Here is a 15,135-nt window from a genome sequence, read left to right as displayed (position 1 = left end):
TAACATCATAAATAATATATCAAACATTGAGACACAGTTTATCGGTGCAATCCTTTATGTTCACAAATACCTATATTTACATTTAAAACAATTCAACTATTGGGATGTAATAATTAACCAATTAAGTTAAATTAACTTGTTTAAATTTTCCCACAAGGTTACGAACACCTGGTTGAGTTTCAAGAGGATGAGCCCGAAGAGACTTGGCAACCGACGACCGTACTTTACGACGAGACCTACAGTCCTTATTCAAGTAATATAGAATCAGATTTTTCCGTGTACAGACGAAAAAAGAAAGTAAAACCTAATTTCGAAAGTTCCGAAGAAGAATGTAATCCACTTAGTATCGTAGCAGAAACCAAGAAAAAAGAGAGACCTCACAGCAAAGAGAGGAGTAAAGAAAGATCTCAGAACAGAGAGAAAAGCAGTGAGAGACATCAGAAGACAGACCAACAAAAAAGTAAACAGAAGTCACAGAAGAAAGAACGACGAAAAATAACGTGTGCTGATGAAGATCCCCTTGATATTACGGGACTCATTCAAGATCAAAAGAAGGAAGTTATTGTTGCTAAACAAAAGAAAAAAGAAAAACGAAAAAAGAAGGAAGAGAAAATCGTTCCGAAGTGTAGTTCTTTATCTCGCCTCGTCGGCAAGAGAATCACGAAAGTTTGCAAACCAATTGAGACATATAAAACTGCATCGGTAACGGACAGTGATTACGACAGTCAAGGCAAGTGCTCACTCAACTCTGAAGGAACAGAAGAAGTCGTTTTCGATGGCTTGTACTCAATGGACGAACTGAGGTCCCCCGAAAATATTTCACAGACTGAAAAAATTGGACCATCTAATAATGAATTCTCCATTGCCAACAATATCAATAAATCCATATCTTCCAAACCCAGTTCGATACGGCCAATTCAAATACACCGAAATATGCAAACCAGCCATAAAATTCCTCCTAGCATTCATAATCCACGACCTATTTTCAAGAACGGCCCTGAGGAAGTGAAGAAAAGTAAATCAGTGCTAATTGAATATAGAAAACAGTTGAATTCTACCTATTCGAAAGTTCAAAAATCGAACAGTACCACCGCAACAAACAATTTAAACAACTCACTCTTGAAGCCCATGAAAGCTATTAAACAGGAAAGCTCTTTTCAAGCTCAAATACGACCTAAACCTGTTACCATACCTGAGATACCTAAGGTTTTCATTAATAAAAATCAATCTCAAAAGTTAAATGTATTAAATAGTGAAGTAAATAAAATACTCAATAAAACTCAAGCATCCTACCAAAGTCTGAATAATGAATCGCTTTTGAATACTCAACCTGCCAGTGTACATAGTGAGTCTCCTAGTTATTCACCGGCTGCATACAGACCTATTTATCCGATGAAAGAAAATAATGTTATAAAGAATTCTGAACATACATTACCTACGACTTACTCATTACCACAATTTTCCCAACCAACAGATAATACGCTTGATAATTTCGTTAAAGAACTGAAAGTAACAATAAATGCTGGTGCGGGATTATCAAATAGAGCTCTAACGCCTAGCCACAGAAATATTAATCCCGCAAACAGAATGACGCCTCCAATAAGTGCTACAACTAAGTCTGAAATTAAAAACAAATGTGCCAAACAAGGAATTCAGAACAAATCTGATACTGAAATAACTTTTTCACGTCTCAGCTACTTGCATAAGAACAAACAAAAAGTTGATGCTTTAATTGACTATCAAGATGCGATCCTCAAGGAGTATTTAGCACCGACGGAATCAAACAGGACATCCGCGGACCAGATTAATTTAACTGAACACCTACGAAAAAATAGCGCAGGACTCAAAACTGAAGCTAATAATCTTCCACCTAATACAAGCATGTCGGTATTGAGAAATGTAGAAACACCGAAACATAAATATCCATCAAATACAAATAGTCAAACTTCAGTGAATAATCTACATACCATACCTCGAGAGACGACTACGGGTCATAGTTCTAGATATGACACATACAAGAATCTTCCCATGGTCAAACCCGACAATTTAACGACCTACCCTACAAAGACGTCTCTTTCGGAAAAAGACCAACAAGACATTTTACATATATTACGACAGCAAAACCATTTAAACAACTTTCAAACTGTCGTGAAGAAAGAAACGAATTCGGCCAAGGGAGATAACCATAACTCAGAATTGAGCAAAGATAACGCAGCACATTTCAGTACTCCTAGCACCTTTTTGACACCGAGTGCGCACCTCGAAAGGAAGATAGATAATTTTCATAAAACAGAGTATCAAAATAATAACCAGCAAACTAATAAGAAAAGCAAAATATTGATAACTGACATGCAGACTATTAAACCTCCTACTAGTGTTAAACCAGTGCAGCCGAACAATGCCCCTAAGCCAGCTCGTAACCGCTCGAAGTCTAACAACGGAAATGGAATTAAAAAGTCGCCAAGCTCCGTCCAAGTTACCAAAGAGTATAAAGTAAAAAAAATGGACGACAGCAATCTTACTGGATCAAAAGTGAAACCCAGCACTGACTGGGAGAGTGTGATGAACGCTATTCGAGCCCAAAAAACTCCAAGTCGCGGACCCAAGGCTCTCGATCTAGGTTTGAATAGGAGTTCATCGGAACAAGCATTTTCAAACGTCCAACGTGATCAAGGTAGTAGTACAAAGATAAAGACCCCCGACACTGAAAGTAACACTGTTAATGAAAGAAATTCATCATTAAAACAGACAACAAAAGTCAATACAAAGAGCGACTCCATTCGTAAATTACCGATCGACACATGCACTGCAACTAACCCTGATAAAAAAATTAAAACGCCAAAGATGCCTGAGCCAAACTTTAGAAATACATCTAAAGAAGTTGCCCACCAATTTGGTTTATCAAAAAAGGCTGGCGTTGAATTGGGAGCGAAACAGTTTTCGTGTTCTCTGCCAAAAAATGATGACCCATTTATATCTGGAATAGAAAACTCTGACTATGATCTGATAGAGGCATTAATGGATGACGACCTACGACAGGAAATTGGCGAGTTGTCGTCTGATGAAGAATTCGCAACTTCGACGCACGCTGTCATTAAGAAGCCCCAGAAAACATACATTGACAAAAGTTCAAGTGAGACCAGTACGACTATAGTACGGAATAGTCAAGTCGTGAACCCGCATGATAGCAGTCGAAATGCTAACGATATTAAACAACAAATTGTGCAAATGTCAGTAATAAGGACTAACGACCCATCTAAAATTTACATTCCATCAGTAAAGGGGCAAACCACAAATGTCCCATCTACTGTGAAAGCGACAAATCTGCTTAAGGATTATACTCATAACGCTAGTCCTAATTTACTTGGCAATAATATGGCTAATTCAAAACTCGAAATACCTCAGCATGAGAATAAGAATGGTGCGACGGAACATATTCAAAAAAAGAAGACGAATTCATATGTTGCACCAGTGCAACAACAAACTGCTCCCAACGTTGTTCTCCTAGGATCTAATTTAAGCTATGATCAATACAACAGAGTGCAACCACAACTCAATATTGAATTGGGATTGCAACAAGATCCCTACATAAACACACCTAAGACTGTGTACCAGCCGGCGCAATTTAAAAGACCAGTTATAAAACCTGTTATTATTAGTAACGTGCCAATATTGACCAACCATTTGCCGACATCCACAATATCTGGACAGTCTACTTCAACCAACACAGTGCTTTTACAAGGTAATCCGCCAAAATCCAACACCGCAGTCAGCCAGGTTTCACAAGGAACAGTAAATCAAACAGACTATACTTCGAATCTGGGGAACAGTGGATCATATCTTGTAGATTCAATACCATCAAATTCGCGTAAAACTCAGCCAATCAATCTACATAAAGACAGTGGTACTAGTATCATTTCAGGTACTTATTCCAATAAAAGCAGTGACAAAAAAATACATATTTTAAAATCTCAAGAAAAACAAGACCTTCTAGTACATTCAGAGGGCTTAAATAAAGTAGAACGTGAACAGCAAAAACCACAATTTCGACAGAAAACACCATCTGCTACTAATAAGAAAACAAAATGCCGAGGTGCTATTGTTGAATCGATTCTATCTCCATGTACACCACATGTACAAACCAATTCGACAATCAAACTAACAGAAACGCAAAATAAGAATTGTTTGTCATACCCCAAGAAAATTTCGGAACAAGATCAAACGCATAAGAGAATATTACCACAATCTTCAAACAATTCAAAAGTAGCCAGAAGTAACAGGAAAGAAACCAATCTTGATTCTCAAACAATAAAAGGTGTTTGCAGTGAATCGAGTCTGGAAAGATTGGTTTCTAAGAGAGTTAAAAAAATGGATGAACTTGAAATCAAAGATAAAATTATTGAAATTATAAAAATAAATAAAAAACGATCCAAAGCAAAGAAGGTTGTAACTGCTAACGAATCTCGTCCTGATATGTCTCAGTTTGCTCCTATAAACAATGACAAGGAGACAGAAGCTGCAAGAGGTTTCATTGAACCTCGTTGTAACCCTTCCCAGTCTGTTCCTGTTAAAAGTATGAAAGACACTGGTGTTATTTCTGTGAATGATGTTCATGCTGACATTTTGAAGTCAATGCCTGCTCAAAGTGTAAAGGAGATAGGAGTTTTAGCAGCAAACGAAGTTCGTTCAGTAAATCCTAAATTTGTACCTGTAAATACCATCAAGGGAACAGAAGTTAAACCATCAAATGATGTTCGTTCTGATATTCCCAAGTTTGCATCTGTTAAAACTGATAAGGAGACAGCAGTTATTGATGTGAAAGATTGTCCAGAAATTCCTAAAGCTCTTCCTGAAGATACTGTCAAACAGAGAGAAGTTAAAGCTTTGAACGATGTTCTTCTTGAGATTCCTAAGCCTGTACCTATTAAAAGTGTCGAGGAAAAAAGAGTTAAAGCTTCAAATAATATTCGGCCTGACGTATCGAAGTCTGTATCAGATATTCCTAAAATTATTTCTGTAGAGAATATACAGGGAACAAGAGTTAAACCTGCAAACGATGTTAGACTTGAAATTTCTAAACCTATACCTGTGAAAAATGTCCAGGAAGCAGGAGCTACTACCACGTATGTCGTTCATCCGGAAATTCCTAAAGCTTTTCCTATAGTAGAAACTACCAAAGGGATAGCAAGTGAAGTATTGAAAGGTGTTCGTCCTGACGTTTCTAGGTCTATACTCGTGCAGAGTGTCAAAGAAACAGGAGTTATACCTGTAAAAGAACATCCTGAAACTCCTAAAGACATTCCTGTAGATACTGTCAAGTGTACAGGCGTTACAACTGCGAATGAAGTTTGTCCTGACATATCTAAGTCAATACCCGTGATGAGCGTCAGAGAAACAGTTATGGATCACGATTTGTTACTGAATAATTTAGAAACAAATAAAGAAATTAGTCAGAATGACACTTGTAGAACGCCGTTAAAGCATAATGGTGTGACAACTAGGTCTAAAACGTTTCAAGCATTACAAAGTAAAACCGACAAGTTCGATTTGGAATTGGCATGTGCTCTCGTTGACAATAATATTGAGTTTAATACGCCTAAATCAGTAGAGAGTTGCGTGTCTGGCCCTATAAAGGAACAGGCACCTGCTAACAATGAGTCTGAATCTAAAGCGAATGAATTACTTAATAATAACATTCCCATACCAACTTTCCTATCAAGCTCAGAACAAAATTCTATTACCACTAAAACAGACATTACTTGCCCGCAACAAGCCGTCGTTCCACTACCACCAAACGAAAACGTAATTAATGTTGGAGATCATTTAGATGACAATACGATTGATTCAGACTGCGAACTTGTTGAAGAGACACCAACGTCAAACGAAACATCTGAAATCAACCATAAACAGATGTTGCCGTTATCAAAGAGGATTATAAATAGTGGCAATTCATCTTCGCAGAATGCTCCTAGTAGTAAACTGGAGCAGGTTAAGACTTGTAACAAAAATATTATAATGACATCCCATACCACACAAAATTCATTATTACGTACAAAAAAAGTAATAGAATACATCAAATTAATGGACGACGATGCTAAAGAAAAACCAAATGAATCATGTAATAAAAATTGTGACGTTAACCAAATAAAAGCATCAGACATTCCCCAGTCGTTCAAAGACGATTTTAAAATAGAACACTTGGAATCTGATGATAACGATTCTCTAAAGAAAATAATTAGAATTAAATCACCGAATGGTAAAACATTTAAGGCTACAATTTACGGAATGTGTCTAGACTTTGATACATTATTTGAGGAGCCATCTTTGCGGACAATACTGTTAAGTAACTTAGCTGAAAAAAAACGATATACTTTGAACTTTTTTCAAGTGGCTCGGGAGAAATCAAATATGCCAATCCGTACTACTGTTCAAGAAGTGAATGTGCAACCAATATCTACAGGAAAAGAAGAAACCATTGTATTAAGTGACGACGACGATGAAGAAGTAAAAGTGAACAGATTTAAAACCGAATATGGACAGTACAATGTGCGAATTTCCGATACTACATTAATTGAGAAACACCAAAAAAAGTTTGATCAAAAATGTCGCGTGGATGTAGTTAGATTTAACTTTAAAGAATATGAAAATAAGTCAACTACCGATAAATTAAACTCTGTAAAATCCATTAAGGGTTCCACAGTTGATAGCTCGACGAATTTGATTCCACAATCTTTGTCGCAAACAACACAGGTTGAAATCTTGACTGAAAGGAATAAAATAGAAACACATGAATGCAAGCAGGAACTAAAGCAAGAAACTGTTGAAAATGATGTATTTGACAAAAAGTCTTTAGATTCGATTGACACACAAAGCGTTGTGACGTCGGATTGGCCAACATCATCATTTCCGCCCTCGCCGACAAAGTCAAAAACTGTGAATAATTCTATTGGCAATTCTGAGCATCAGATGCATTCAGATCTGACAGAGATGGACACTTTTAAATCGAACCCATCTACGAATACTACATCTGTAGGGGATATTGATTCTAAATCAGCAATTTCACAAACGTTATTAGATTCTAAACCAATTGAAAATATCTTACCAGATAACTTTGATTCAGGGAAATATTTGACAGCTGAAATACAAGATTCAGCTACCAAAAAGACTACCAGTGATGACTTGATATACGAACCCGTTTCAGTTCTAGAAAGTTCCATCTCAACCACGGAACAAACCGTTTCGAAACTTTATGATCTCGAAAAATCGTCAATGGAATTAATTTCTTCAGATGTTGATAGCAACTGTGTCTTTGATACTACAACGGATGAAACAATACCGCTATCTCCCTTGATATCGTCAGACCGGGACTCGCCAACCGAATGCATTTTACCAGACTATAATTCTATAAATTTGTGTTCTTCGGACAACTACGCTATTGAAAACACAAATTTAGATTTTAATACATTGCTGTCAGATTCGGAAGCATCAGCGGAAATGATTTTACCAGATCGTAATCCAATGGAATTTAATGATAACACTAATATAACGACTAGAAAATCACTGAATGTATTTGGAGTCGAGGACTCTACAAACGAGAGCGAGAATAGTCAAGGAGGTGCCGAGAGTATGGAATCGAACCTGAATACATTAGGAGATAATATAGCTGATCGCAATACAAGTTCTGTTCAAGAAACCACCAAAACCGATGATTTTATCAACCTTCCATCTAACGTTTGCGAAGCTAAGATCTTAGCCAGAAATGTAAACGTAAATTTAAAATGCTACGTAAAACTTATCAAATGCGACAAGCTGGCGAAGACTCACGAAAATCTTAGAATTATAAGAAATACTTGCTACGTTCATTTGACAAGATGTGACGATGTAATTGAAAAGCTTATGAGACTGAAATCGAATGCAGGAAACGATCCAAATCCGAGAGACACAGGAAGGTCATCGCCCTTGATGGAAGTTTTTGAAATGATTGCGTCTTTTCAGAGCAGGGTCAATGGTGAAAAACAACAAATGTTTCAAGCGTTAACTAGTCATTTATGTGAGGCAGACTGGTTAGTAACGAAACGAAAACTATCAAAAATAAGCATAGACGAGTTTTCTAATGAAACAAGAAAATTATGTATTAAAAGTGGAATCATTGAAAGCCAAGCTAATAAAAAGGAGGACGTTCTTAAAACACCTCCTTCCAATAAAAACATTTCCGAAGACCATTCGATGATCTGTAAATTGAAATCAGTTGAAACGGTTGTTATGCCGGAAACTAAGATTTCTCCACGGAATTTGAAAAGGAAAATTGATCAGTGTGAAACACACAATACTAAATTATCTAAAATGGAAGAAAAACCTATTTCTCTAGATAAAAATATATTACCTGAAAGGTTTACAGAGAAAATTGATTTTACATTTAATGAGGATTCTCCGCTAATGTCTAGTGTACAGTCAGGGAGTCTAATCGAGTCTTATGATAAAAATGTAGAAGAAATAATATTATTCAACGAAATCAATATCGACGAGGTCGATTCTGACCGTGAAACTGTATGTTCAACTAATAGTATAAGCCTTTTAGCGGAATTTTTGGGCAGCGATGACGTTTTGGAGGTCGAAAATACAAATATCAAAACAAAAATGGAAGAATCAAAAGACATTCCGATTCATAATGTTTCACCGAAAACATTATTCCAATCAAAGGTATTAAATAGATCACAATCGACTATCAATTTAGATGAATGTTCACTTATTCCCGAAGCCTCAGCTTGCACGGGAAACGTTACTGACGCAACCTTAATGAGGGAAACGAACTATAGTACTCTGACAGGAACCAGTGATATTGAACCACTTATTACGTCGTCTATGGAAAATATACAAATATCAAAAGATATTGTGTCAGTTTTTGATATTGAAGAGAACGGAATTGACGAAAATCAATCAATAGCATTCGATAAAAGTTATGATGAATTCTCTCTTCGAAGTAATATGGAACATGAACCTGAAACCTCTGTTGAAAAAAATAATTTTAATAGATCGAATAATGTCAATGACGTTAAAATGAGTGAGAAAGAAACCAGTATCACAAATACTTTAAGCATTCCCGATATGGTTCTCGATGATATTAAGGCGAAGGATCTAACAGAATCAAAAAATGTTATACAGGAAGAAAATCCACAATCTGATTCTGTGGCAGTGCCTATTGAATACGAGGACTCTACCCCTCTAGAAAATCAAACAACCAAATCAAATAATATGAGCATATCATGTATTAATTCTACCGGTAGTGTTGTTACAAATTGTCTACAAGTTTTAGACAAAGAAAATTCTATAAAGGATCTTAGTGTTCCTAGCGCAACTGAAAATAATGTGCGCGATGATAAAACAGACACATCAACGTTATATGATCATGACAGTGGAAACAGCAATCCTTTGAGAGATGATCAGCTACATCTAGACTCTAACAGGTCAAATGTTAGTCCAAACATCCTTTCTCAGGATATGGAAGTTGTAGTGATCGATGTTGATGATCGACTTGTTGATGATAAATACAATAAGGACAACAGTAAATATGCAAAAATAAGTAAATCATGTTTATGTAGTGACACAGAAGAAATCGAAAAACTAAATAAATCACAAAATGAAAATCTTGATAAGGAAAATAATATTGATTCAGTGAACGACAAAAATATGAATGAGTATACAACGTTGAAAAATAAAGATATTTTAATATCTCAACATTTTCGTGAAAATAATAAAGGTTGTTTTTCTGATATATCGCAACTCGAAAACAAAGATAGTTGTAAAAACAGCAAAATTACACAGAATAACACTCATTGTAATACCTCAAGTACCATTGATGTAGGAGTCCATCCTGCCGAGAAAGAGATTAATCAAAACAGCTCTGTGAACGAGGAATATGATATGAGAATTCGAGAAAATAGTACAAACCATAAAAATGTTTTACCAAATAATATAAATAATGCAGATCATAACGATTCCAATAAATTGAAAAACACAGTGCCCGACGTAAATAAACAAGACGAAAATAATAAATCAGCATCAGATATCGGTACTAAAAATAACGCACCGGAAATGGAGGCTTCTAAAAGTGATAATGCAGTCGAGCTTAAAATTAAAGATGTCGAAAATTTTAATGATGATTTAGTTATAGAAGGCGTAGAGTACCAAGATCCAGAAGTAGGAACATGTTACGTATTCTCCATTGTGGGAAGTCCTAACTTTATTAGTGAAAACAATGATAAAGCAGAAGAATCGCAATCAGATGTGGATAACAACTTTAAAATATCAGATACATGTGATAGTTCTGACATCGAAGACCTAAAACTGATAGTACCCAAGAATACATACTCAAAAAGATGCAAAACAAATAATGAGGACATAGATTTTAATGACCGAAAGAACAAACGCAATTTAAAAAGAAAATTGGATATAACCGATGTAAAAATGAAAGAAAAGAGATATAGAAAAGGCAAAAATATTGATTACCCAAAATTCAGTAAGTTTTCTATGTTGGAAACGAGATACAGTAAAGAATACAATAACTTAATTGACTACTACAGGTCTGTACAATTTTCATATTCTCGTCCGTTTCACATAGATCACATAAATGTCGATCTATTACATCAAAACTGGCCCATCCAAAGCACAATTAAAGATTTCGGTCATAGTATTGATATGAATTTATTCAACGATTTAGAAATGACAAACACACCAGACCCACTGAATCAAACGTTGGCAGAAGAATTAATTGCTAACTATGACGATGTGGAAAACTGCACATCGAATGAAATTAAGGAAACAAATTTCAAAATGGGTTTTGGTGAGGAGTCCGACAGAGTCATAAATTTGGGATTAGACTTTTCAAAATTTCCGGCTGCGACTCTGTCGGACGTAAAGCAATATCAGCCGATATTACAGTCCGCAAACAGTATCCATAAGAACAACATATCTACGACAAATATTAAAAACGAACAACTGGAGGGTATTAAACGTTTAACGACATACATTCATTTAAAGGATAAAGTGAGAGATTATTTCCATAAAAATACCTTTGATCTGAATTTCGATAACGTGCACCATAAGACCTTTGAATCAAAACACCTTGATTGGGATACAAAAGATTTGTTGATGGATCTCTGTCGACCAGATTTTTTTAATCCCTTTCCGGTGGAACATGTTGTCCAAGTCGTGCAGGTGGGACAGCTACCAGTCAGTACTGCTGCTCAGAACCCTGTGACCTGCGACCCTCGAGTAACTCAAGTGTCTGACGCCAGCCCGTCACAGTGCTCAATGGAAAACAGTCCAAATGACGATTCTCAATCGGTAATCAAAACAGAATATACAGAACTCACCACAGCCGATTTGCCTCTATCATTGGTGCATGGCTACTCGCAGCATAATTTACAACACTTACAGCATTCTGAGATGCTCGAAGCTGACGGTGATATTTCCATGCACACCGAAATAAAGTCTGTCGTTAAAATCGAACTAGTGGAAGAGTTGCCGGAAGAAAAAGATGAAAGCGAAATCCCGCTGAGTAATGAATTAGAAGTAAGAACCATCAAAATAGAAAATGAAGCAGATTATTCTTTCGAATCCAACCATGTGTCTCCTAAACCAGAGCCAAGTCCAAGTCCGACAGCACCTATATACCAAAATGATTATCCTCCAGTGGAACAGGAGAAAGAATCAAATTGTATCACCGTATCAAAAGAATATAATGATAGATACGAGAAAAAAGACCAAATAGCTCACGCTATGACAGCCGCTGGTATACCAACTTCGCCAGAGCCGGCCACTAGTCCCTCGCCTGATATGATGCCTGAAAGTATGTGTCAAGGTTCAATTGGGAGTAATCAAACTTCAAGCAATTTTCAAAAAATTAGCTCTGTGGCCTTACAACAGGCGCTAGCCCAAATCCTTCCACCGCCATTGAATCAGACCAACGTGCAAGAGAATGGCCAGCAAGGTTCTAATCCTTCGATAGCGCCACAAGTCTTGCATATTGTTAAAAATGCTTCCGGAAACCAACTAACTCTCGTAGATAATACACAGCAATCTGTTATAAATACGACAGGCTCTGCTACTCCAGTATTGCACATTGTACAGAACAAGGGTCCAACGCAAGCTAACGCGGCCTCAGCAGCTCCAACGAACACGTTCAGTGGACTGTCACTTGTCGATACTGGATTTCAACAAGGCAGTAACCAGCTCCTCCATATAGTAAACGCTGGAAATCAAAACAATAACACCGGGCAATTATTAAAGCGAGTGAATCTCTTAACGAACCTCGCGAATGCTCAAGGGTCCAATGAACAGAAAATCGTGCAATTCGTATGCAAGTCTGCGGACGGAAAAGCCATTCAACTTAATGCACCGCATCAGCGCGGTATGGTCTTAAGATTGCAGCCATTTGATACATCTAATGTTCAAAGTAGCTCCGCAAAACCAACAGAAAACCAAGATCCAAATCAATCTCCTACTTCCCAATGTTCGGCTCATATTAATGATGCAACGTCACAACAACAAATCAAGACCAGGTCCGTCTACGAAGAAAATTATACACAGTTTATAAATAATTCTACAACACAACAGACCGTTTCGGAATCTACCAGTCTACCGAAGTTCAATCAAGCGTTTGGGAAGCAAGTGTTTCAAGACGAGACACCGAAACAGGACGAGATAACCAATAACAATTCTCATTTGCCGTCGATGAATCCGGAGAATTCGGAATGTCAGTCGAGTGAGAACTCGCTGAATCTCGAACACATTGATCAAATTAATAGCCCTCCGTTGCTGCTAAGGAAGTCTCCGGCTCGGACAACGCAGGCCCAGCCCAATCTCGTTCAGCAAATCAAACAGACCATGGCTCCGATAATGCACGGGGGAGTGATCTATACGCGCCAAATACCAGTCAACATTGGAGGTGGGCAGACCATCAACCTCATTACGGTGCCGAGCTCGAACGCAGAACACGAGGATTCGAATCAGAAACAGCAATCGGAAGTTAAATTTGTTAATCAAAACGCTGAAATCGATTCGCCGATCATTAAAATCGTCCAACAAAATCAAACCGCAACTAATGGCGACGCACATCAAGAAGACCACAGTGCTCACGTCGGTGCGAACGCGGAATCGTCGAGCGCTCCTCCGCCGCAACCACAACCGGTCCTAACTCAAATGAGGATCAAGTTGCCAATGCTCAGCAAAAATCCGCAAATGGTATCAGGAGCTAGAGTCGTCAGACCCTCATTTTTTCAGATACAGAGAAACGTGATCGGTGGCGCTAACCAGCCTGTTTACCAGCAACTTGTCCTCACAGCCGCTCCTCCGCTGGGACAGCAGACCATCAGGCTACCGCAGACACAGACCAGGCCTGTTAAGCTACCGTCTGAGAACCCAACAGCTGAATCTCAGATGAGCACGTCGACTTTAGAACAATTGCGAGAGTTCGATTTAGTTCTAGAACAAGTTAAAGAGAGGAGTACGGGTCAGCCGAATTCCACGAGCGCTTTTTCTAAACGTCATTCTTCAACGTCCGAGGCCTCTGATACACCAGTGTCGACCAGCTCAGAATCTTCTCAACAATCACGCTATTCCAGTACTAACCAAACAGTAAGCGCTGCGTTCACAACTAGAAAATCATCAGTGTCTAGTTCGTCGACCGCTAGCACATTTGCGCGATCGCCCGATTCATCCGGTATCGTCGATTCCCCGTCGTCATCACACGTGCACGTACCTCAGCCAGCAAGGCCAGAAACGACGCCAACCGAGACCACTGCTCCACCCAAGCCCACGAAATCGACCACAAAGCCAAGGTCAAGACCGAAGGCTTCGTCGAATCCGCCCAACACTCTTAAATTACCGGTTCCGCCGAAGACATCTAGCCAAAAGCCATTAGAAGACGAGCAAACGACGCAAAGGATTCTATACATTTTAGCTGAATATAAAGAGCAAGTCGAGAATTCGCCGGATAAAGATAAGCCAGCTCCTCGTCGACGAACGAATCTACCGATCAACGCCTCTGGTTCGAAGAGGAGGAAAGGCTCGTTTTGCCGTCGCCATTGCATGAGTCCGATACAAGGAGAAGACTCGTGTCGGACAATGGGCTCTGAAGACAGCAGCTGCGGCACATCCCTCGGAGACTGTACCGAAAATGAATGCATACATTCGCCGCAGGAGAGTCCACGGAAAGTTGTTCGGCGATTAACTTTTGAACAGGACGCCCCATTGCTTCAGCAGCGTCCCCAACCAAGAAACGTGATTCTCGCTGACGGGCAAACGATTACGCTGGCCCGCGGGACGGCTGGCAAGCCCACGACAGCAGTTTTGATGCCGGCTAATTACATTTTGCCCGTCTCCATGGTCAAAGGGGGGCAGCAGATCGCTATAGTAACGAATCGGGGGCCGAAGCTCCTGACTGTGACTGGTAGCGACGGAGCCACAACCAACGCGTTATTGTTGCAACGCTTGGTCGGACCGGCCGGATTGAAGCCGGTGCTGTCGCGACCCGGGGTTCGCCACGTACGTCTGCCGGCCTCAGCATTGCATAACCTTCAGGCCTTCAACCTATCGACGGCTACGACGGTGCAGCCTCCCGACAGTACCGCTGCGACATCCTCGGCGCCCGACCCGCCCGAGCTACTGGACACTCGAGCGACCAGCTCCCCGTGGGCCGAGCGAGATTCCCAAGATCCAAAACCGGACAGCGACTCGAGTCCCGATGGCTCAGGACCTTGGAACTTGCCAACGTCGTCCGATCCTCTCGACTACGCCTACGAGGAGACTGTACGCACAGACAACATGGATCGGACAGTGCTCGTAAGTTGTGCATTTTATATTCAATCAATATTAAAAAAGGAAACAAACAATTGTACATTCAATCCGTTACCCGACTGAATTAAAAAACATTGGCGACCGAATAATTTTTCATCTATAAAAAAAAACATGTTTTGGTGTCTAATCTTGACCTCTGCGGCCTATCAGAATACAATCTTGTATTCGTTTTGAGATCCATACTCGTGCCATGATGACTATCAACTTATTCCATATTAACCTCTACAGGGACTCAAGGCGCACATATATGTTTGGTTAATTTAATATTCAATTACTCAA

The 15,135-nt window shown here is 38.9% G+C and overlaps 1 protein-coding gene across 2 annotated transcripts in view; it reads left to right on the top strand.

Moving 5' to 3' along the window:
* LOC114239562 (uncharacterized) overlaps window positions 1-15,135 on the top strand; it is a 41,332-nt gene that overhangs the window by 16,975 nt on the left and 9,222 nt on the right. For both annotated transcript variants that reach the window (XM_028169805.2, XM_028169806.2), the window contains exon 12: window positions 158-14,841. In XM_028169805.2, the coding sequence (XP_028025606.2) occupies window positions 158-14,841 (14,684 nt within the window). The remainder of the gene's footprint in view (window positions 1-157; window positions 14,842-15,135) is intronic.

Source organism: Bombyx mandarina, chromosome A1 (genome assembly GCF_030267445.1).
Source record: "Bombyx mandarina strain Sakado chromosome A1, ASM3026744v2".
NCBI lineage: Eukaryota > Metazoa > Arthropoda > Insecta > Lepidoptera > Bombycidae > Bombyx > Bombyx mandarina.
Note: the sequence above shows the minus strand (reverse complement) of the source record. Positions and strands in the feature narration are given on the sequence as shown.